Source organism: Harpia harpyja, chromosome 12 (genome assembly GCF_026419915.1).
Source record: "Harpia harpyja isolate bHarHar1 chromosome 12, bHarHar1 primary haplotype, whole genome shotgun sequence".
NCBI lineage: Eukaryota > Metazoa > Chordata > Aves > Accipitriformes > Accipitridae > Harpia > Harpia harpyja.
In genome coordinates this window covers 44980381-45004994 of record NC_068951.1, presented here as the reverse complement: position 1 = coordinate 45004994, position 24614 = coordinate 44980381, and the positions used below count along the sequence as shown (strand labels likewise).

Below are 24614 nucleotides of genomic sequence, written 5' to 3'. Positions count from 1 at the left end.
ATCTGTGCTTTGAGACCAATGCACAGGACAGGCACATAAGAAGCCCATTAATTTGCAATAGGTGCTGCAACTGTGGGTTAATGTTTTGGAGTATTTTTGATGACAAGGGCAATATAAGTTTGTTTCAATTCTCACTGTGAAATAAACCTTTTATCACCTGAAGTATTCTAATTGTAAACATATTTTGTAGAATGGACTCAAATTATAACCAGATACCTTCGAGAGCAGCTGGCAAAGGTTGCGGAGTTTTATCATGCGACTTCCAGCCAAGGCAACAGCTCTGTAGTGATGCCTCAAGAGATGGAACAAGCCCTGAAGCAGTGGGAATATAATGAAAAATTGTCATTTTATATGTTTCAGGTAATACTTTAAGAAATGCATGGATTTTTTTTTTTTTTTTAAGGTTACCGTTCTTGGAAAGTTCCATTTTAGAACTTAGTGGTAGCTTTTGTCATGAGACTTGCATAAATTGTAAATGCTAATTTATTTTAAAGATTTGCTAGCTGAAAAAGCTTTGATTTGCTGAGTGTGCTTGATTGCGATTGCAGCAATGTACTCAATTATTCTCTCTTCTGTATTATCCCATCTTTTAAGGGTGTTTTTAATGAATGTGGATCAGGCTGAGGCCACTGTGGCACATGAAGCCTTGGGCGTTGGAGTGGTGGCCTGGCTGTTCAGTTCCACATGGTTCTAGCCCAGAATAACTCTCTGGTTGTTTCTACCCAAGGGTAGAAATAGCAGAAGGGTTGCCAGGAGGGAGTCTATGTGTCAGCAGTAAATCAGGCAGCCTGCTGAATGTGAACTGCAGGCATCATTGGTGCTGTATGCAATTGCTTCCCTGTCCCTAGGGCTGCCGTGATGGTGCCTTGTTCCTGCACGTGTAGTGGTGGTTGGGAGTCGTGGTAGCTCTGTGCTACCAGAAATGAAATAAAACTTGTAATTACACACCTGCTTGCCTAGTGGTCCCAGTTAATATGTGATGTGTTATTTTAAATCCTTTAAGGAAGGAATGCTCGAGAGACATGAGTATTTGACATGGATACTAGATGTTTTGGAAAAAATCAGACCCACTGATGATGATCTTCTTAAGCTGTTGTTGCCGCTAATGTTGCAGGTACATGTATGTTTTAAAGCCCATATCAGTATAAGTGTATGTCGTGGTTTAACCCCAGCCAGCAACTAAGTACCACGCAGCCACTCACTCACTTCCCCCCCCACCCAGTGGGTTGGGGAAGAAAATCAGAAAAAAAGTAAAACTTGTGGGTTGAGGTCAAGAGTTTGATAGAACAGGAAGGAAGAAAATAATAATGATAATAATAAAATGACAATAATAATAATAATAAAAGGATTGGAATGTACAAACCAAGTGATGCACAATGCAATTGCTCACCGCTCACTGACTGATGCCCAGTCAGTTCCCGAGCAGCGATTCCCCCCAGTTTATATACTGGGCATGACTTAACATGGTATGGAATATCCCTTTGGCCAGTTTGGGTCAGCTGCCCTGGCTGTGTCCCCTCCCAACTTCTCGTGCCCCTCCAGCATGAGAAGCTGAAAAATCCTTGACTTCAGACTAAACATTACTCAGCCACAACTGAAAACATCAGTGTTATCAACATTCTTCTCATACCGACCTCAAAACATAGCACTATACCAGCTACTAGGAAGACAATTAACTGTCTCCCAGCCAAAACAAGGACAGTGTGATTCATACGTGTTAAACGATTTTAATACTTGCGGTGGTAAAATCTATATAAACATTTTTACTTAGGACATTTAGGGAAATATATTGCACATTTGGAATTTATAAACACCTTCAAAATGTTCATGCTTTATAATCCTTAGCTTGCATTGGTAGAATGATTCTGTTACTCTAACTGGTCCTGGAGGGCAGATGAAGTTTTTAGGAGACAGAAGTATAGATTTGCATTTGAGCTGCTCTTTCGTTTTTTAACTTCTGGAGTCTTAAATACTGGGGTAATCCCTTCTAGTTTGTGCATGTTCGATGTTAGATTGTTAAAGAAAATGAATACATGGAGTACACTGTGTAGTAAACTGTGCATTTTTTTTTTTTTTTTAAATTTCAGTATTCGGAAGAGTTTGTTCAGTCAGCTTACCTATCCCGCCGCCTTGCTTATTTTTGTGCCAGACGCCTATCTTTATTGCTAAGCGATGGTCCCAACCTTGTAGCTGCGCACTCTCCTCATATGATTATGGGACCAAGTAACCCTCCTCTGGCAGCCCCCAGCCCGAGTGCCCCCGGCCCCGTGGTGAGCCCGGTACAGCTGGCCTGCTCAGATTTCCTCTCCTGCCCTCAACACCGTCCACTGGTGTATGGACTCAGTTGTATGCTGCAGGTAGGCCAGCCTTCTGTTGCTCTTTGTTTTCTAGGCTATAACCCTTCAGTTTACGGGAAAACAGAGTGGGTTTTGGGCGTGAGAAGGCGCGCTGGTTGTGGTTTGAAACATGCCTGCGTCCGTTAAAGGGTGAGGGCTGAGCGGGTCTGGGGGGAGCGGGGGGACGGGTTCTCCGCACCGGCTGAGGCGCGATGGCGGAACCACCTGGAGGAGCTTGTGCTGTCCGTGCGTCTGTCCGCATCTCTGCTGCGGGAAGGAGCGACTCTGCTGCCAGGGATGGCCAAGCCTTTCCTCTGTGACGGAGTGTTTCTGGTTGCAGTAATGCTCTGCGCGTCTCGCCACGTTCTCATCACCAGTGAACCTGCGCGGTTCTGCCAGAGCCCCTCCGTCCGCTGAGCGCGGCTGGACAGAAGACAGCACCATACTGACTCCTGCAAGCTCTAACCTTTGAGGATTTCCTTGCTTCTTCCAGCTTCCAAGTCACCGGTGCTTGGTGCCACTGCGGGCTGCTTCATTTCGGTTTTGTCAGAATTACGAGCAGTTTATATTGCCTTATCAACTTCCACAGTTTTTGAAACTGTGGAACACAAGAGACTGTTCACTCGCACTTGTTGCTCAGCAATAGCAGGATTGTCAAGAGAGTAATTATTTTCTAAAAAAGGACTTGTATGATGAGCTGTGGTGGTTTGCCTTCCTGAGCGCTGACCTGGTGAGACTTCCTCAAACCCTCCTGCTGCTGTCTGTTCAGTTGTCTGTCTCTGGGGGTTGCACAAAGATGTCCTCGTGGTGGTGGTGCCGGGAGGATGCTGATGCTCACAGGATCACAAAATCACAGAACGGGTGAGGTTGGCAGGGACCTCTTCAGGTGACGTTGTCCACCCCCGTCCCGTCCCCCCCCGCCTCCCCAGGCAGGGTCAGCCGGAGCAGGTTCCCCAGGTCCACATCCAGCTGGATTTTTAATGTCTCCACCACCTCTCTGCGCAACCCGTTCCAGTGCCGGACCACCCCTGCAGTAAAAGAGCACTTTCTTGCGGTACGCAGCTCCCTCCCCGAGGGCTGCTGCTTTCTCATAGTCGTCGCAGTGCGGGAATTCCAGAGCCCGGAGGCAGCTGGGCTGTACGCCGGGAAGGCTCGGTCGGTGCTGTCTGAGGGAGGAAGGTGGGAGAGTATCCGCATCCCTCTCTCTGCTGAGGGTGCAAGAGTCAGGAGGTGAGATCCCGTCTGGCGCTCAGTGTGCCGTGACTTTTTTCCTCCTGAACATGGATCTGTCCTGGGAATGTCAGCGTTTGTCTCCGTCCCGGGCTGCTGGGGTATGCTTGTGTGCTCTGGCAGCTTTACAGCTTGTCTCTATGTGCTGGTTTTAGCAACACAGCTGGTAACCTTTCTGCTCTTCCCATACTGTTCGGGTTGTGTATGTGCGTGTGTTTTCTCTGCTCTTTTTTCTGCCCCTTTTTCTTGTGCTACCAAGCGGGTCCAGAAGACAGCCTGGATTCAGACAAGCTCTCCATCTTTTCAGAGGAGCCTTGCTCTAGGCAACGTTTTTGCTAAGGTGCTGCTTTGTAATCCAGATCTGGAAGGGGAGAGCTTCCCAAGAAGTAATCCAGCAGCCTCAAAAATAAACATCTATAAGATGAATCAACGTGTGTAATTTTAGATGGTATTTAAGGTCTGACCCCAAAACACCAAAGCATTCTGCTTTTGCGCTGTACAATACCAAGTGCTACAGGGTAATAGGTACCTGCTGGCAAGCTGGTGTAAAATGACTGTTTTGAAGCCTGTCAATGCAAAATCTTTCTTTTGAAGTAAGTCTTAAGTTCATGGTGCATTTCAATGACTTTTTTGTGCTTTAAAATCTTGACAGAAGAGTTGATTTTAATTAACTTCTTACTTTTTAATTTTTCACATGTAGCTTCTTTCTGTAAGTTGAATACCAAAATGAATTCTTTTTTCTAAAGCCCATTCACGTTTCATAGAAAGGATCTGACTGAAAGGAACTTCTGGTGATGTTCTTTGACAGCGTTATGAAAGCAATACAAATGGGAATCGAACGTGTATATATTTAAATAATTTTTTTAATAATGAAGGAGGAAAATAATACAGTAGTTGAATTTCCTCAAATGGATGTTTTAAAGTAATTGTGTCTAGGCCTGTCTTTTTGTTTCTTTCACTGTAGTATAGACTAAAAGTGATTCTAGTCTCATGGACTCTCTTATTGTTGGTATTGTCTATCAAATGTGTTTAGAAAAAGAAATTACTTCTGTTTTGTACTATTGCTTGCAGACTGTAACTCTTTGTTGCCCAAGTGCCTTGGTGTGGAATTATTCCACAAATGAAAATAAGAACGTTAATCCAGGCTCACCTCTGGATTTACTTCAAGTTGCTCCATCTAGTTTACCTATGCCAGGTGGAAATTCAGCATTTAATCAGCAGGTAAGCTTTTTTCATTGTCAGATTATTAAGGTCTGGTTTATATCCCAAATAATGATTTGTCATCATTAGGACTACAGCCAAGTTTAGATATTTCTGTAGGTCTAGTTTCAAGACTAGTGTTGTGCTAGTTTTCGATGACCTTACTTTGTACTTCATTCAGGTACTGATTTTGTGAAAATACCAGGAATTTTATTTACATTCAGATGTTTTCTGTTGTTAAACTGAAATTACTTTAAGATGTAAAATGGCAAATAAGAGGAAGCTTGGCGTACCATATTGTGAGATGTGACTATTCAGACACGCTGAAAGTTATCTTTTGCTGGGTTGAATGTGAGAAAAGACGTTTTATTGTACAAGATGATTCGTAACAGGCAAAAACATTTGAACAGAACGTACTTCAGTTTGTTGTTCCCAAATGTAGGGAGTGTTGTGGAACACCGTAGGGCACCTTGCTCCTGCTGAGAAAGCTGTCACAAGTTTGAAATGAAAATTGAGACTTCCCACCACTAGCTAATTAGCATCTATGTTTTTTTTTTTCACAGGTTCGGGCAAAGATTTATGAAGTAGAACAGCAGATAAAACAAAGAGGTCGTGCTGTGGAGGTGCGGTGGTCTTTTGACAAGTGCCAAGAATCAACTGCAGGTAAGACAACTCGGAATTAAACAAATGTTGGGAGCTTTAGGGTTTACATCTGTTCTTCTTTGAGTGTAATCTTGTTGCATCATGATTAATTCTAGTAATAGATTTGATGGATGTAATGCCATGTCTTCCTGTGTAAACATTTTTTTTCTCTTTCCTTTTTTTTGTTTTTTTTTCTCCCCCTCCTCTCTAACTCCCATCTCTAGGGGTGACCATCAGCCGAGTTTTGCACACCTTAGAAGTGTTGGATCGGCATTGTTTTGACAGATCAGATTCCAGCAATTCAATGGAGACACTTTATCATAAGATTTTCTGGGCAAATCAGAATAAAGATAACCAAGAGGTAATGGCTACATTCTCCTCTCACTTCATAATCTGTAGACAATGGATTTTATTTTTACGTATGAGAATTGTGTGTATGTGTATATTTGATACAAAAGCTTTGTGTTTTCTTGCTGTATTTTTTCTTTACTACTTGACATTTGTTTTATTAGGAGAAAACAGCTTTTGCTGTTGTAACTGAATTCTTCAGTTCTACGTACGGTAAACCTCATTTAGGAGAAATGATCTATCAAGGTTTTGTGGTTTGTTTTTTGGCTGCTGCCAAGTAATATTCCGGATTATTTTTTGATAACAACTTTTATATCTGTTGTAGAAAGTAGTAGTTTAATAGGTTAAGAAGTATAGTAAAATAATCTAAAACTACATCCTCTTATGTTTTTTGATATTTTTACCTGTGCTCCTAGAACCATTTTCAGAGATCATGAAAATCTTTAATGTTTGACTTTTTTTTTGTGCGCAGTGCAGGTCATAATGTCACTGGGTCTATGTATAATGTCAAACTGTTGAATTTCCTTGGAAAATGTTTGGGGAAAAGAAGTAGTAGGCAGCTTTAATAATACATTGTTGAAGTAAAATTTTAAAGTGGAAAATACTAGTGAATCTGTCATAGCTGCTCATGTTAATGTTGTAAAAACTTTTATGCAAAATGGCTTGGTTTTTTGAATACGCCTGTGTTTTGTTCTTGACTATATGTTCTCGGTGGTTGAAGGTCATAATTCAAGACCCTCTATTGCACAGAACTACTGTGTAATAATTGTCAATCAGCATTTTAATGACGTTGCAATAAACAAGCAGAATATATTGTTGGGGGGATAACGTCTCTAGAGGTATTTCCGGAGAGATATACCTGCCAACAAACTCTGTATGTGAAACTCAGAACCGGTAGGTGAGAGTGAAATGCTTGCCAGTGTTGTCTTTGTATTGCAAATACACTATTATGGTAATGAGAGAGAAATAGAGGAAGGAGAACTGTTATAGCAGGCAGATGAAGTTGTTAAAAGTTCTTAACCCTAATGCTTGGATGAAATCAGGAGTTCAACACACAGATATTTTTGTATTTTTAAAATGGGTAGGGAGTGATATGCTTTATCGTTTGAGTGTTGGCTTTTTGTTTTCACCTGCTTTTGGGGGCAGATGATGTGGTTCCGTGCTGTTGCCGTTCTGCATTTGTATTTGTATCTTTTTTTCCTTCTCCCTGTCTGTACTCCAAAAAGTTTTTCTGACTTCCAGCTACAATTGTGCTAACAAACCGTTTCTTTGTGTTTCAAAAGGTGGTGTTGGTAGGGAGGCTTTTGAAAATAAGGTAATTATTCTGTTCTTATTGTAGGTTGTCTGCTATTACTGCCTTTGTTTTATGGTACTTTCATGACTTGAGGTTGGGTTGCTTTGAAAACATGCCTGTTTTGGCCCCTAAACAGCTCTCTTGAAGATGTGTTCCCCAGTTCTGGGTATCAGACACTTTTATGAAGGTTTGTCTAGTTAATTTGCAGGGCTACCTATCTTCTATTGAAATAACATTTTACTCTGAGATGAAGAATGCTGAGTAGGAATAAAGTATTAACATATGTAAGTGACAGTGTGCCTATGTTTGCACAGTACTCACAGGAGACTGTAGGCAGAGCAGAAGCAAAGAAGATGCTGACTTGTTTCTGAGAAAAGGAAACTTTGAAAGTTTCAGTCTTACCTTACTGGGTCTGGAGCTGATGTGAAATTAAACTTTTAAATTATCTGCAGCTTCTTAACCTCCTCTGGAGTTTTCAAGACTGTTAGTTGTGGCTTGGCTCGAGCTTAACTTTTGGCACCTAGACAAGAGGTTTCTTTGGGATGCCGAATGCCCGATTGATGGTACTTGTGCATTTTGATGTTTGAACTTCCACAGTTACACTCAAGTTACCGGTGTAGTGTTTAGCTGCCTACCTCCCTGCCCTGCGCCCCGGAGAAGGGCTGCGGAGCCGCTAGACGGCCACTGGATGTCGGCGCCTTCCCGCAGTGACTGCGCATCGGCTCCGGCGCTGCGAGGTTCAGCATGCAAGGGTGTTGCCACATGCAATGCCGTTTGTCTTTTTTTATCTCCGTTTCCTTCCCCCTTAATGAACTTAGGCTGTTTTTTTGTGGTGGAAAAGGCTGTAAGTTACGAGGTCGTGTACGCTCCGTTTTCAGCTGGCAGCGCATGTAAGCCTGTCAGGACTTTTATTTTGTAAAGATGTCCATCACTAGGATGTCTGCCTGCTGACGTAGTTATTTAAAGCAAAATGTACTTTGAAGGACAGCTATCTACTACCCCTGTTTTGACGTGAGCCCGACTGGAACGTGTTTGGATCCTATGTCCTGTCCATTTTTCCTGCTGGACTGCAAAACATTGTCGTGAAGACTGCAAACGATGCCAGAGCAAGTAGATATGAGAGCGGTGCTCCAAAGCACTGGGCACGTGCTGGAACGGAAGGAAGGTGGCTCCTGCTAAAAAGCACTTAGGTTCTGAGAGAGACCGCAAACGGGTAAATGTGCTCAGGATGCTGCTTTTATACACGCTACTGAACTTTAATATGTAACTCACGACTTCCAAGTGTCAGAGCAAAAGTAAGACTTGGGGGAAGGGGCTGGAATGAGGGAGGGCAGGTGGGTGTAGACAGGTTAGCTGAAAGGCCAGGGGCCCTGGGCCCTGCGGGGAGAAGAGCTGCTTTTCATCCCACAGGGAGAGGCAGAGGAGTGGTGCTGAAGGCTGGGATCTGGTGACATTGGCGACAGAACGTGAGAGAGCAAATTGGAGAAAAATCTGGAGTGAGGGGCTGAGCTGCGGCTGCACATTGACTTTGAGTAGGATGTACAGGGCAGATGGATGGCAGGCATTGAACAGAGGTCAGATTTTGCGCGTCATGTTGCGTATGACAGAGGTGGCACACTGAAGCTGTGTGAGAAAATGTGATGTTAAATTCACATTTTGACCAAATGAACAAACCCTCCATCCTTGACCTCGAGAGAGGCCACGGAAGTGGGAGGAGAATGCAGTGCTTCTCTGGTGACTTGGAGAAGACTTAGCATGGAGGAGCACTGATTGCATTATTAAATGCTGCATTATTAAGCAGACTTTAAACAGGAGATAGGAATTGCATTGCAGTTTCTCGCCGACTGTCCCTGTGTTTTAAGAGTGATGGTCCCTGTGTAATCCCATAGAAATAGCTTCGTCTGAGCCTTAATCATGGATCACAGCCTGGGTGCTCTTGTGTGGTAGGTGTCCTTACAGGCACGGGGCTTCCATCAGGCTTTGTGTGCAACCCAAAAAGCGGCACTTACTACATCTGTCAGATGCTCAGCTTTTTATCCATGAAGTTCCACATGATAATAACAGTTGTTGAATTCTTTTGGTGTGAAGGTCTGACAGCCAATAAAAATGTAATATCACAATTAATACAGTAAGAACGATGCTACCTTGTGAGTATGACCACGTGCACAGTGAGTAACACAAAGGACCTTCCATTTCTAATTCTGTTTCACTGACTTGTATAGAGTTTCTCAGTAGATTTGGCTGAGTAGGAGGACTTGAAATCTAGAAGTCTATGACGTGGCATAAAGCAGTAAATTCACTTTCATTTGAGATGGCATTACAGAGAAAACTACTGGCCTTATTTATAGCCGCAGGTATTTTACATCTGACATTTCCTTGACTCAAAACATCTCTTCTGCACAGCTCCAGAATGATTACTACTGTGGTGGTTATTGTGGAGGTACCTTTAAATAAATAAATCCAGTGAACAGTTTGTATTGCTACCACACAGTTTTAAATTAGAGTAAAATTGTGTTGCACTCCATCCAGATTTGGAACACCTTTGATTCCTCTTTACCCCGTTTTAAAGATCACTCCCTCTGAAGGCCTGAGTCAATTTGTGCAAAAATAGAGTCCTCAGAAGAGTGAGCTAGAGAATGCAATAGCGACTTTTTCATAATGTCTATGAAAACTCCTCTTTGAGTTTACCTGTCATCTTCCTGTGGCTTAAACCCACTCAACTCTCACCTAACTTTTGGTCTACCTGTATTTTGTTATCTGTCATAGTCTTTCACAGGTACAACTAAGGAAGGGAATTGAGAAAAGATTTTTTTTTTTTTTTTTCTTAATTTGTTTTGTTTTAGAATGGTTGGCGAGACTTTTTAACTTGTCGGTCTTCTGTGTAGAAAGATACAATTTGGTCAAGTATAGCTTGAAATACACCTGAGCAGCGGGAGGGATACCTGGTAAGTGAAACTTCATACCAGTATTTTCTAGCTAGTATGCAGTAGTAAATGGATGAAAGGAGAGAGTGCTTGATTTTTAAGGACTGATATTGAATTTCTTGAAATCATTACGTAGAATCCTGAAACTTCATGGATATTAGTGTGCTCAGATTGCTTTTAAAGTTTAGGTCTCTGAACTTCTATTTAGGTCTTGCTTCTCATGTTGTCTTTGAAGTCCAGCTGAATTCTTATGATGCCAAGAGATGTTTTTCATTTTGGAGTGAAAAAGTCCTGTTTTGAACTTGGTTCTCACGAATAGAGCTTGTTACAAATGCAGAGTTAATATTTGTCTTTCTGAGATCACTTTGCTGGAAATGAAACAAAAAAAAAACCCCACCCCAACCCTGCTGTGTCTGTGGGAAAGGAGGTCTAATGATGCCTTTTTAGTTAGTAAGCTACAATTTAACAGTTTGTTACTCAGATTCAGGTCCTTTACATAATAGTTAGGATGCATGACGGGTAAGAGAGACAAGATGAGCAAAATAAAATGGACTGAAATATCTGCAGAATCAGAGTCTATTGCCACAAGCACTGAGAAAATAGAGCATGTTCTGAGCATTCTTGTAATATTTTTAATAATGCAGTTAGCATTAGTTCAGTTGCTTGAATTGCTTAGTTATCTAAAGCTTGTTTGTGTGGGTATTTTCACCCTTTATTATTTCAGTAAATCCAACATCAGATTCCTGCACACCTAAGTGTCTAAGGGAGTTAAAGTACAAAATCTCTCTGGAAGGGAAAAATTTATTCCGTGACTTAACTGATGGGGTCCTTAAAAAGAACACACAAATTGTTTTCTCTTTTTATATTAGACAACTTCAAAGCAGTGATTAATATTTTGTTGAACATGGTCTCATAATTTAAAGCAAATATGCAAATTGTACTCCAATAAAAAGATTTGTCTTCGAGCTGTTTTTAGCGCTGCAGTGTGTAGGTAGAGCTTGCCTACCGTCCTGTAACGATTTTGTCCCTCTTGGGCTGCAGTCAGAGGCGTTTCTTCGTATTCCGTATTTTAGTCTGCACTGCCGGTGTCACTGTATTTAGTTGATTTAAAAAACCCAGACTTTTGAGGACAATGTTTCCACAGAGAGTAGTGCACCTTGAGAGCTCCTTTGTGGCAGATATGCAGATGTGTTTTCAAATGGAATGAGCTGTCCTGACTTTCTGTGAGTGGAGATAATTTGAATGGATTTGGGATTCTGAGCCAGGTGTTTGTGGATGGCACAGGCCCATTTTTCTTCCTACAAAAATCTAATAGCACTCTTGTTCCTGGCTCTTGTTCCCTTTAGAAAGGTGGGTTGTACTAACAAATGTCGCTGTATTGTACCCCTTCTTTGTCTCTTCTGATAAAAATATGGCTTCTGAAAACCCTTTCTTGTCTTCTTAAAAAGCAGATTTGGAGTTTAGATAGTCTACCTTTAAAAAAAAAAAAAAAAGCTTAGTATTTAAAGGGAATGTTCTTAAATGATAAAATTCTACAATATTAGAACTAAAGCAGATCTGTGTTTTGAGACTGAATCCTATCACGCTAGGAAGCAATTGGATTTTTCGTCATTGTTGTTTTTTTGTTAACCTTCATGATTGAAGGACAGGCTGGCTTCCTGCGACACAGACTTGACTTGTGAAAAGCACCTGCTCAGATTTGTTGAATGGTTTGATTGAATACATTATCCTCCTGTTTTGAAAGGAACAGGACTAGTCATATAAATATGTATATAAATATATATACACCCCCCCTCTGTGTATATACGAAGTATCTCCTTTATATCCTCCGCAGGCGTCTATGACCTGCATAAGAGCACACCTGCTACAAGCTGTTTTTCTTCCCCTTTTAGCCCAAGAAGCAGCGGCGTGTCTCGGGGCAGGAGGAAGGGTTTTTCGGGTGCCGTTCATCTCTCTCCCTCGAAAGGCGTCGCGTCGCGGTGGCGTGAGAGGCGGCGAGTTCCCGCAAGCGGCTCCGAGCGCAGGGAGGGTGATCCGCCGGGCTGGCGGCAGCTCCTCGGGGTACGCGACAGCCCGGCGAGCAGCGGTGGCAAACGGCACGGGCGTTCCCCGGCAGCACTGAGTCGCACACCTGGCTGCTTTCCGGAGAGGTTTCGGGGAGGTGCGGGGAGGTTGGGGTTTCCTTTTGCTTAGTGATTTGGGGTGCTGGGTGTGACGCCCTGCTCTTCCTGCCTCCCCCATGAAAAGGTAACTGCTGCAGTCCAGCGCCTCAGCGGTGGCCTTAGCTAGCACAAAGTCAAACCAGCTCCTCAGCAGCAAATTTTAATTAAACAATGAAAGCAAGGACTAGCGGGAAAAGGGCTGAGAGTTACGGAAAGCGGAGGTTTAATAGTACTTTTGGCTTCCTATCTCCACACCTGTCAGGAATGGTAACATTTAATACTTCCCTTTTAATCCTTTCCTGTGTTTCCAGTTGTGGTGCTTTTTTTTTTTTTTTTTTTTTAAACAAAAATCAACTCTTCTCTTTTCTTCAACCACCTTCTGCTCCAGTTGTAAATTGGTGGAAATGAGGCCTTTGGTTTTTCTCTGAAAGGGTCTGACTGGTGGCTTTCAGAAGGTTGCAGCTATTTTGGGTCATGGCAAAATGATAAATGTTGTGAGTTGTCTAATCTTGAAATCTTGCTTCGAAGGTGTGTGTTGCCTGGTGTAGATAACCTCTCCCATTCAATGCCACCCCCGAAGTGTTTTTCTTTCATTAGGACCGGTGGAAGGTTTGGGAATCTCGAGGAAGGGTCTCGTCTGTGGGAGAGCTTCCCCCAGCCCGAGGGAGTTGCAGTTCCTGCCTAGCCGTGCCTGTTCCCTGCCTCCGCGCGTGACGTCTTGTCTTCCCTACAGAGCGAGGTCATTAAGTAACGTGTGAACTCATCTGTTTGTTTTCCCACCCTTGAAATTTTACGGGTACAAATGCGACCTTAATGCTGCTTTTCAAGGCGGTAGTTTGAGCCCCTCTGAAACGTGGTCTGTGCTTTTCCAGGCCAGACCGCCTGCAGATGCAGGATCCCAAATGAGACAAATCCAGAACCTGATGATTCTGAGAGGCGTTACTTAATTGCGTTCTTAGCACGTTTAAGTAAACACGGTGTCGGAAGGGAGGAAACCGTGAGGTACCGCTATCGGGAGGCAGCATCGGGAGGAAGTCGTGCAGCCTGCAGCAGGCTGCCGTGGCCGCAGGGAGCCGGAGCTCGCCCGTCGGCGTTACCGCTGGCACGGGCTGCCGCTGCTGCCCCGGCTCCGAGGAGCAGCACGCCCTTATCCGCGCTCACCAAAGCAGCAAGCGCTCAGCGCTGGAGTTTCCAGCGCTGGACTAACTCGTTTTCCAGTTTGCGGCTCTGCAGATGAGATGTGGGTCGGTTAGCATAGGCTCCCGCTGCCCGTGTCCTGCTGTAGAGACCTACTCGCTGCAGGGGTTTTGGGTAATTGTTTATATTGCAGGGACTTGATACAGCTTTCAAATGTATTTGTTATTTTCAGTCAAAAGCAAAATAAAGTATTTGATGGTCAAGCATTTCAACTTAACTTTTCTTGGGTGCTGCAGGGCCCCGTGTTCCAAGAGCCCAGTGTTTGGGAATGGCTCTGGTGATGCCAGCTTGCCCAGCAAAAGGCTGCATCAGAGGGTTCAAATAATTACCTGCACTCAGATAACTTTTTTTTTTTTAGTTGCTGCGTGTGTCAGTTCCTGAGAACCAAACTCACTGTTTTTGGGCCCTTAATAGTGGTGTCGTTGAAATTCTTAGATGGATAAACACCTTGATATTTCAAGTATTTATTGTGGGCTTTTTTCCCCTTCAAAAGAGGTTATAGTCTGCATATATGTGAAACTGCAGAATCAACACTGCGATTTTTAAGGTGCATAATCACTTCTAGGTGTTTGATTTGTTGTGATGTTGGGTGCTACATCTCTGAAAATGTAGTTTTGCTTTTTATAGGCATAGAATTGGGGACTTATTTTTATATTTTTGCACTAATATCAGTGTTAGCAGATGATTCGTTTGTGAACAGAATTAACTGTCTGCATTTTCTTAATTGTAGAGCTGTCTCTTTCTAGTTGTTTACGTTTAACACCACCTCCACCACCCCCACCTGAAAAAACCAGATTGTCCCTTGAAAATAAGCTGCTTGAAGCTGATCAGTCATTCTGTGAAATCTTCTGAAGTTCAGGTAGAACAGACGAGGAATTAATCTGTAGTTAATTTATGTAGATGTCAATGCGGTCCTGACCAGGATAATTTCATGTTACTTTCTCGTGAGTTGCACAAATGTCTGTCCTTTATTTATCCTTTTTGTTAAGAGAATGTTAATACAGAGCTACGTGTGGAAGTGCTGTTCGAAAGTAAGAATTCACAGCATTTCTTGAAATAACTGCTTTAACAGGAAAGGGTCAGCTTGCCCTGGGTTTCTGTTTTCTTTGGGCTGTCAAATAAGTAATTTATGCAATCTTTAGTTTAAAAAAAAAAAAAAAAAAGGCAGTGGCTGTTCCTGGCTTAATACCTAAAACTCTGAAGGTGCAATTTGCTGTTGATCACGATGTTACTTAGTTTCCACTGCACTCATTCTCAATGAGCTTCGTGAAAGACTGTAAAACAACCAACCAAACGTGAAAGAAGTGTGCTTGGGTAAATAAGCCTTAGCCCTTGATCACAGACAGCTGGGGGTGCAATTCACACGAGTTACCCCGTTAATTACAACACGTAAGCGCAGGCAGCGTGTCTGACAACGAATGCTCGTGGCCTTCTGGCGTTTGGCTTTGTAACGTGGGGCCGCAGCGGCTCTGTGGGGTGTGGGAGCCCACCCTCGGGTCGGTGGGTCTCGTACGACCTGCCTCCCCCCCGCGCCTGTCCCGCGGGCTCGCTCGCTGGGGCACAGTGCTCCCATTTCACCGAACGGAGCGACGGCTGGCGGGGGCCGGAGGGCTCGGCGGCGGCGGCAGGCTGAGCCCCGCTGAGTCTTGTGTTCGCAGCAGTCGGAGGCAAGCGGCGGAGGCCCAAAGCTGCAAGTGATACTCCCTAGGACTCCAGAACCACGGGCACGTGAAATTTGGTTTGAATTTTGTTCTTGGTGTGGTGACCGGGGTTTTACTTCGGGCTGTTTTCACATTTCCCATAAGGCTGAAACATCTGTTCCCTTGTGCAGCGGGAGCAGCAGCAGTGGAGGTGGTCAGCTCACCGACTGCAGGCTTTGGTGGTTTTGCTTTTCAGTGCTACGTACAGCTGAGCGTAGCTCTGAGGACAGTTGAGTAGCAGGCTGATGTTCTTGGCTTACTATCTCAGGCCGTGTCTGAAGCAAATCTTTGTACATGTGCACATGCATACGTGTACCTCAGTGTCTGTCTGCGTGCTGGCAATGCCTGTACAGCGTGCGTATTCCTTGGAAGAAAAGCACCCTCGTTTTTCTCAAGTGGAAAATAATTGAAAGCCAAAAAATTGGCTTTTGTCTTCTACGATTTGACGCTTCCCAAAAGAACCTAAGCCCTTTTCCTTAGGCCAGAACAAAAGCATGTACGAACACTTTTATAACCATTTTTTCCTTCAGAAGTACCCCATGTAAGTCTTCCTTTAAATGTCTCTTACCAGGATTTCCCTCTCGGTGTTTGCCCCAGCACAGTGAGCTCTGACCTCGCACATTAGTGCCCCATTGTCTCACCTCTCCAAGGCTTTCCTCCTTTACTTTTCTGAAGGGATTCAGTTGTAGGAGCTCCACTTGCTTCTTGCTTGAGAAGATAAGCTGCTCGGCCGCTCTGCGAGAGGTGCCGTTCCCTGTAGGAGAGCGGGCGAGGGAGGTCCTGTGTTGCCGTCCCTGGGATGCCGCAGGATGCGGCGCAGCGCGGGCGCAGCTTCAGGGAATGGGTGACCTGACGCGCTTGGCCTGAGCAATGAGTTGGTGTCTCCTGCTTGAGACACAGAGGCGCTTGGGTTTTTTGTTGGTGTGGTTTCCCGTTAGCAGAATGGGAAAGAAGTCAGTGTGAAGATCAGGGCTTTCAGGTGTTCTGCATTGCCTTCAAAAATACATAGTATCCACACATCTGTTGTTAACTGACTGCATCTAACCACAGCAGTGACGGTTACCATGGCACTTTATTTGGGTAAGAGAAAAGCATTTTCCCCTCTTCCCTCCGCTCCCCGCACCCCTAGTCATTTAGTATCTCTTGCTCGCCTGTTGAAGCGTATTTACAGGAAACTTCTCTGTGTGACGTGTGTGCATATACACACCAGCCTTGTTTAGCATACCGTTGGTTTTTTGTATTTTTTGAGGATGTTTGGGATAGCTTTGAAGCAGTAACTTTCATGCTTGTGGCTCTCTAATTCCTGACCACTCTGAAAAAAGTATTCGCTTTCTGAGGGTGCTGTGCTTGAGACTAGCCCTTCTAATGTTTACTTGTAAGTGTAGTTTTCACTAATCTTGGGGAAAGAATTAAAATTTTTGCAGGTCAGTCTTATGTTTAGGTGTTCAGAGATGGTAGCCAGCTTGGGCAGGGGTGAGGAAGTTCAGCACATCCAGTTCAGTAGCACACAAGAAAAAAATACTTCCAAAATGTGGGTGATTAGTGGAAACGGAGGTTGGATGAACACTCAATAGGTATAAGCATACTATATCCCATTGCTATTTTGTAAATAAGGATTTTCTAAAGACATGTACTGTTTCTTAAAATGTCTGTGTTAGCTCAAATTGAGCTTTTTGGGAGTTTTTTGACCTTGGATATCTGATAGATACATCTTAGAGGTTAGGGGGTTTTTTGTTTTGTTTTTTTTAATGCGTCAGTGGGGATGCAGGTAGTGGTCTGGAAACAGACGAAGGAGGTTAATTAGAAGAATTAATGTAAGGAAAGCGTAAATTCTGTGTGGTTAATTGGGTTGAGAGGCTCTTACGATACGCTTTACCGGTTTCTCTTGCTCATGAAGCAGATCACCCTTTTCTGTTTTTGTGAAGCAACATTATGATAAAGGAAACTTTTGATTTGACTATCAGCAGTGTGAAAACTGAGATTCCCCTCTTTGGCTTCCAGATTATATTTCATTTGAAAACACTATGAATAAAGCAAACATGCGCATCTGTCAGTACTAAAGAACAAAACCCAGCTTTTTCTCTTCATCCCCCAGAACCTTGGTTGCTGCAAGCTGTTTGCTCAGAAATAAGCCTGTTGGCTGTGTGGGTGAAATGGTTTTCTGTCTTTGTTCTTGCACTGAACAGGTAGCCCCAAATGACGAAGCTGTGGTAATGCTGCTTTGCGAATGGGCTGTGAGCTGTAAAAGGTCCGGTAAGCACAGGGCCATGGCTGTAGCCAAACTTCTGGAGAAGAGGCAAGCAGAAATTGAAGCAGAAGTAAGTTTTTTTTCTATTTCCAGAATAGTGTGAACAGTATGCTTAAAAAGTAAGGTATTTCTAAGGAAATATCGCTTTAATCTCTACTCATTACAAAACAAATAAGTTTGATGGCATTTGGAGCACTGGGGATTTTTGTCATCAATTTACAGTTTATAAATTCTAGATAAGCTTAAACCGAAAAAGCCTTCTATTTAAAATAAGACGGAATTGCAATCTAACTCAGAACGGTTTATGATAGCTGACTTACGTCTGTGTGTTTGAAGTGTTTTACTTCTGTGGACTACTTGTCCAAATAAAGGGGTGCCACAGTAACTGGAGTCCCTTAAAAAGAAGGATGTGGGTCTGACTGGTGGGGCAGGGCTGTTCAGCTGGGGGGGGACTCTGGGAAGGTTCCCAAACTAAGATCCGTTTTGAGGCAAAATTCAAGTGTAACTTTAAATCTTGCATGCTGTAGAACTCCTTTGTTTTCAGGGGAAATGAAACGTTTCACGGGAGAAGCAGGATGCTGTAGTGACATCTTTGATGTAAACCGTTGTCTGTCTGTTGTGGCAAATGATCCTACTCCAGCTTGCAGAAGCTGACACTTCTCCTTGAAACTTCAGTAATACTAAATCTGCTCTGTAGTGAGGATTAAACAGAGGCAGTGTGTTCGCTCACTGCAGCCTTGCTGCACCATTCTGGACCAGTGGTACTCCCCGTAGTCCGGAGCGCTGCTGCCTCGGCCTCACCTGCACCCGTGCAGTGCTGGCAGGCAGTTCTTACTGGATGGGTGTTCTGTTTTGGGTTTGGTTTTTTTTTTGTTTTTTTTTGTTTTTTTTTTTCTCCTGGAAAAGAGGTCCCCAGGAAGGTGATGTGTGATGTCTGTTCAGCCTGGGTGTGGGGACAGACAGATGAGAGCACTTGCAGAAGCGCATCTGTCCAGACAGACGTACAGACAGCGTGAGGTGCAAAAAGGCTTTCACTTTCCAAAGCCTCTCTGTTTTGTCCCCTCCTCACCACAAACCATTAAGTAGGGGGAAGGGAGCTTACTCTATTTTTTTCTGCCTCAGTCACACCAAAATCCTCTCAAAGCAGAGATGTTTGCCCTGGTTATTATTATATTTAGTGTAACTTACACAAACAAGAGGAGTTACCTTTTGTATTCATGTTGGTCCTGGAAGTTCTGTATCTTAAATTTTTGCTTTTATATGAAACCGTGTTGTTGCAGATGATGGTACGTGTCTCAGGCATTCCTTTTCAATAAGTAATCCAAAGTGATTAAGTAAAACACCTTAGAAATAACCAAACTAGGTAATGGGAAAAACCTGTTGTTCTAGAGCAAGTCTGGATTTTATGAAGAGGTAGGAAACAATCACATGTATAGTTCCCTCAGATACAAATTGTGGGAATATTATATGCATTTGTGTGTAGATACATGCTTTTTTTATTTATTCAACTGTGCAGAGATGTGGTGAATCTGAAGTCATAGATGAAAAGGAATCTCTGTCTTCAGCCTCCTTGACAGGTTCCAGTCTTCCTGTTTTTCAGAATGTCCTGCTAAGGTTTTTAGATACACAAGCTCCCTCATTATGTGAGTATTAACTAATTTATATTCCAAAGTAGGTCAGAAGCAACTGGTCCGCTGTCTGGTAGCTGAAGTTACTGTTTTACTGTAGTGGGTGTTTCACAGTTTCCATGATTACCTGCTCTATTTTCGTATGCACTTTTTTTTTTAAGTCTCCTGCCTTGTTATAGGATCTTTCTGTGATTTTTATTTCTTTCTTTTCACAAAAGGAAAATGGGCAGAAACTATGTTTATTTCTGTTTAAGCTGTAAGAGATTTGGGGAAATTACTTGCACTCTATGCATATTTAACATCAAACACTTGGTCTTTTTGACACATCCACATTCGAAGTGACTGACTTGGAAATTACACACAAGTGTTAAAGTCAAAAGCTGTTAGCTGACAAATAGGTGGATTTTAAAAAGGATCTTTGTTCGTGGTAGGTTGCTCTATGAAATGTCTTGGTCTAATAAAACTGCCTGATACTGTAGCCTGTGTTTCTGGTATCTTGAGTACTGCTGGTTGGGTGGTTTGGTTTTTTTTTTTGGTTGGTTTTTTTTCTGGTCCCCTTAAAGTAAAGGGGGTTTTAAGTGGTTTGAAACATGATACTGAAAACTCTCAACATCTGAAAAAGGAGAAGCCTCTTAAAAATTTGTTACAGACCTTGAGGTATTGGCAGTGCTCTATTTTCGTGCCAGTGGTGACCCTGATTTTAATAAACCATCCAAACTGTTTGTGTTATTCAGACTTGTGTTTCTGGTGTGTTTGTTTCAAGTGTGGTATCGTCCTTCTTCACCCAGGTAGCTCTGCGAGGCAGTGTAGGGAGAGCAGCTGGGGAATGTTTTCCTTGCTTGAAATATTCTTTGGTATTTTCGAGCATTGGACAAGTTTTGCGGTATTCTATGGTGGTTGAGCTTCTGTGTCTCCAAAACCGAAAAGCATGTAACTGCTATATTTTGAAGGAGGGCAGATCGCCTGGTCTACAGGTGCGTGTTTTACGACGCTCCTCCACTTACCATCCAGCCTTGCTTTTGAGGGGTGAGTCACGGTGGGCAGCTCCGGATGAGCAGGACCGGGGGGCTGCAGAGAAGGGTTCTGACCCTGAGCTGGTGTGCTCTTGGGCTTACTGTTACAGCTTCTGTGCTGCAGTGTAATCAGGATTTCTAAATAGGAATAGTGTTGTATATTGAACTAATTTGAACTTGTAAAGCATAATTTGCTTTTAAATAAATGTTGATTATTCAGATTTGGTGATTCTGTAGCTGCAGGTTTTGTTGCCCAATAGAGTTGGCATGGTATAAAGCTATTTTCTGTTAACTGCAATGTTGCAAACCTTTCTGTGGTACAGAACAAGTCAAATTAAATATAGCTGTGAGAAATGAAAACTTAATAACAAAATTTTATATGTTGTATTTCTCTAGGCTTTGCTTTGGCACTGGCAAAATAACATGCATTTATTTTAAACTTTTTCCTGATGTGTATGAGCATGTTTAATAGATAAAATACACCATACTATCAAGCTTTAATAAAATTAATTGCTTTTACATCTTGGAGGCCTGGCACGCAGAGATCTTGAGTTCTTTGAAAGTATTTTAAAAGGTTTTCTGTTATGAACACAAAAGTACTATAGGTAAGACAGTAACATTTACTACAGTAATATAATTTGGGAAGAAAGGACAACTGCTGGGTGGTCTGTTATAATCCAAAGCTTCAGCTTTAATTTTTCTTCACCAAGGAATGTCCTTGCCCTCTTCCCCTCTCTTCTTAATTTTTAGAAGTATTTGAACATTGTACTTAACTGCTGACACACACGTAACCATCTGGGGCAGATGTGTATGGGGTAGGATGCTCTGGAATCCACTCCTGTCTGAAGTCTGTCCCGTGTCTGGAGCTGATAGCAAAGTTGAAAGCATGCAAATTAGATGGGACGTGGTTTGTTCTGTGGAGACAAAGAGAAACCTGTGCAGGATGCCTGAGACATTTTTAGTAGGCCTTTAAAATTAATTTGCTGGGGTTTGCAATTTGGATAGTTGAAACCCAAATATTTATAAGTTGAAACTACAGTCTAATTTTTTTTTTTTTTTTTTTTTGGGTAGCTGACCCAAATAGTGACCATGAGAAGACAGAGTTTGTGAATTTGGTGCTGCTTTTTTCTGAGTTCACTCGGCACGATGTTTTCTCCCACGATGCATACATGTGCACTTTAATATCACGCGGAGACTTGTCAATCACTGCAACTACTAGACCACGTTCACCTAATGGGGAAACTGTGGATGAACACTATTCTAAGGATCATGATGTGAAACTGGAGGTAACACTTCATGCTATTTCTCCGACGTTTGGTACTCTTGTTTTGTTAAACGTAGATTTTCACCAAAGCATTAATATTTCAGATATGAGATATGAAGTTTTTTAATCTGTCTTCCTTGTCTCTTTCTCTTTCTTTGAGAAGACCAAAACCAATCCATTAGCTTCATTCTTGTGTATATAGCTGTGAATATTGCCGTTTTAATGTGAATATGCTGAACTGACAGTTGTCTGGTGATCTAAATAGCTCGGGACAAACAGAAGGGCACAATGTAGACTTCTAAATGTACCAGTGGAAAAACTTATTTGCAGATGTGCTTCAATGAAGAGAGGGGAGAGCTTTAAGCAGGAGGAGTCAGTGGGGAGCCCGGAGTAAGCCCCATGTCCTCTCTGTAGCGTGGGACATGCTGGCACAGCACAGGCGTGAGCGATGCGCAGCTTGGTAATCCGCTCGCAGGCGATCTGGAGCTTACTGTGTGCGACACAGCCACCGACTGAAGACTGTGAAGCCAAACCTCGTAACTCGTACGTGCATGGTCCAGGTGCAATCCCGAGTCTTCCACCAGATGAGCAGTTCGTAACCTTTTCTAAAACTAGCGCAAGAAGGCGGCAATTTTAAACTCCAGACCATGGACCACGTTTGTACTTGTGTGATGAGATGTAGCCTGTTGTTCTGCTGCACAGTCCGTGTGGAGCCTGTGGGCAGCTAAAGCATCCTCTTGTGTTTCTTTTTAACTTACTTCGTATATCTCCTATGTCGGTCTCATGGCCAAATTTGCCCTGAAATATAGGGGATTTCTACAAGTTGCCTTTCGTGGTACAACAAAGTAGGAAATAAATCTTGGGAAGGTACAAGTGTCGGCTTCCTGTTCTGTAGGTGTCCCCGGAGCAGAATTGCTTATGGGGATATACTATAAAGTTTTGTTTCCCCCCTTTGGCTCCTGCCCTTTTCTATGCTTTTGTGGAGTTAGGCTTGAGAAATACTTCTGTAAATTAAGTCTTATCGTAAAGATTTAAAAGTCAGTATCTGAAAACTTCTTACCATCAATACTTTTTTCTTAAATAGGTGGAGTGCTTGGGTTTACCTGTGATCAGTTAAATGGGTCTTCAGTAAAGTGTGACTGATACTTGTTTTTCTCTCTGGTAATTATTAGGATCATAGTATTATGGAACATATGGGCATTGACTCGGGAACCGCTAGTATTTTTGATGATGTAGACAAGAGTGACTTTAAGGCAGATTTTGGTTCGGAATTTCCAGTAGGTTTAACTTTCAATTTTCTGCATGCTTTTGATGCCTGTGTCTGCTGCTTGCTGTTGCTACTGAATATCTCCCCATGCCCCTAGCACCACCTTGCTTCCTCCGTCAACAGCCGATGTCCTTTGGCATCCAGTCCCTGCCGTCTTCTGTGTCAGTGCATCGTCTCCTTTCTCTGCATCTCTGCTGTATGACAACTTGCTGCTCTTCTGTGCTTCCCCTAGTTGTCCACATGCACACACGCACGCACGCTTCTCTCTCCCTCCTTCCCTCCCTCCCCCTTACCCTCAGCACATTCAGAGTGCTGCGTATTGGAGTTAAGCACGAATAAATATGCAGCGCTACCCACTTCTTTGACGTTGAGGAACCCCATTTGTTTTTCAAGTGACTGTTCTATGTTTTGGCTCCGTCTTCCACATCTGTTTCCCCCACTCTTTTTCCTTACTGTTAGCCTGATTCTGCATTGCTCTTGAATCTCATATTTTCTTCCTTTGGGCTGGTCCTCCTTCTGCATGGGCTCCTGTGCCCGGACCTATCAGCGCAGATCCACTTGCAGGTTATTGGGACCCGTGTTTCTGCCTGACATCTGTCATATTGGTGGTTTCAAGCATATCCATGCCTGCCTACAATGTCTCTTGTCACCTCCCACTTCACCCTTTTCATTGTTTTCCCTCAATCACTGGAATATCTCATTGTGGTTTCTGTGTCACAGCAGCATAAGAAGTGTGGAGATTGCTCTGAATCGTAGTGCTTTTTTCCCTGACTGAATATCACTAGTTTAAAACTTGTCTAATAATAATGGAGATATGCATAGAGATATAATGTATATATGTATCTTAAATTTCAGACTTGATTACGATTGCCCTCGCTTTGTCTATCTTTGAAAAACCTCAGATGTTTAGAAAGTAACTGTAAACAAGAACAAAATTGTATCTCTGAATGCAATTGCTGAATTTCGAAAGCTAAAGGTTACACTTACCTTAAACGTTTGTTTTACATGACTTAGATTTTTTCTCCGATGCCTGGGGAGTCTTGCGAGAATGTGAGCTCTTCTTTAGACAGAAGAATTTCAGTTACCAGCGAGAAGTCCGTCAAGAGGGAAAGACTGAGAGAACTGATTTTTCCCTCCAATTATGACCTCCTTCGCCATTTGCAATACGCAACACATTTCCCCATACCTCTGGTGAGTGACCTCTGCGCTTGCGTGTGTAACGGTACTGCCTGATGTCACAGCGAAGCACTGAAAGGAGGAAAAGTTTGCTCTCTGAAGAGAGCTGGGCTGAGAGACCTCTGCCCGAGGGCTCCTGGCCGGTTCACACGATGCTGTTGCTGCCGGCATGCACACGCTGCGCGCTGCGGGGTGGCTTCAGCGCAGTGCGCGGGCATCTCCGTTTTATCGACAGGGGGTTAGCTGGAAGAACGCGAGAGGTGTAATAACGTGTGGTGGCTTGCTCGGGTTAAGGAGGCGGGCACCACAATAAAAGCACCACGTTCCAGGGCCTAAGAAAAGTTTGCTAAATAGAAAATTCGATGTTGTAGTTGGACAGACGGGTGAATACCAAAATAGCTGAAAGAAGTAGTTCTGAAATGTAAGGGACAGAATGGTGTTATTTCCTCCCACCCACTCCTCACTGTTTCTAGCATGGATTTTTTGGCTGCTGCTGTTGTTGTGTTTGTAGGCTCAAGGGAACTGAAGAAAGCCCCATGAATTAGGTCCCAGATCCTAAATCCTCATTCAGATGACTTCTCATATTTTCTACTGTGCTGGAAAAAGGGCCCAAATACTGAACAAGCCTTGAACTGGAACGTATCTACTTGAGAATTATTTTTTTTTTTTTTTAAACAAGGATAACTTTAACAACATTAAATCCTGCCAACACAGGAAGTGTCATGTGAGAGTATGATGTGATAACCACAGTTTTGTTTGCTTTAAATTTCTTACTCCACAAAGTTTGGGTTCTGACTTACTGCAGGTGATTTGTTATGAGAATACTGAAGGAGCTATTTCCATTCAGGACAGTTTTGAATGCTTGCTGAAAGCTTGATTCACATTGTGCCCGTTTTAAGGATCAGAAAAAAGATGGCTTAATTTGGTCTTGTTTCTGAAATATTTTTGATTTACAGATGGAGCTAATCCAGGTAGCTGGATTTTG

At 43.0% G+C, this 24614-nt stretch overlaps 1 protein-coding gene across 2 annotated transcripts in view; it reads left to right on the top strand.

Annotated features, from left to right (window-relative positions):
• The window catches only part of MED12L (mediator complex subunit 12L), a 155850-nt gene that overhangs the window by 14372 nt on the left and 116864 nt on the right, over positions 1-24614 (top strand). The window contains exons 5-15 of one of the 2 annotated variants that reach the window (XM_052803045.1): positions 191-360; positions 1004-1114; positions 2088-2357; positions 4638-4787; positions 5330-5429; positions 5633-5769; positions 17220-17351; positions 18798-18924; positions 20994-21208; positions 22359-22463; positions 23468-23644. In XM_052803045.1, coding sequence (XP_052659005.1) covers positions 191-360; positions 1004-1114; positions 2088-2357; positions 4638-4787; positions 5330-5429; positions 5633-5769; positions 17220-17351; positions 18798-18924; positions 20994-21208; positions 22359-22463; positions 23468-23644 — 1694 coding nt within the window. The remainder of the gene's footprint in view (positions 1-190; positions 361-1003; positions 1115-2087; positions 2358-4637; positions 4788-5329; positions 5430-5632; positions 5770-17219; positions 17352-18797; positions 18925-20993; positions 21209-22358; positions 22464-23467; positions 23645-24614) is intronic. The other variant, XM_052803046.1, reaches the window with a different exon arrangement.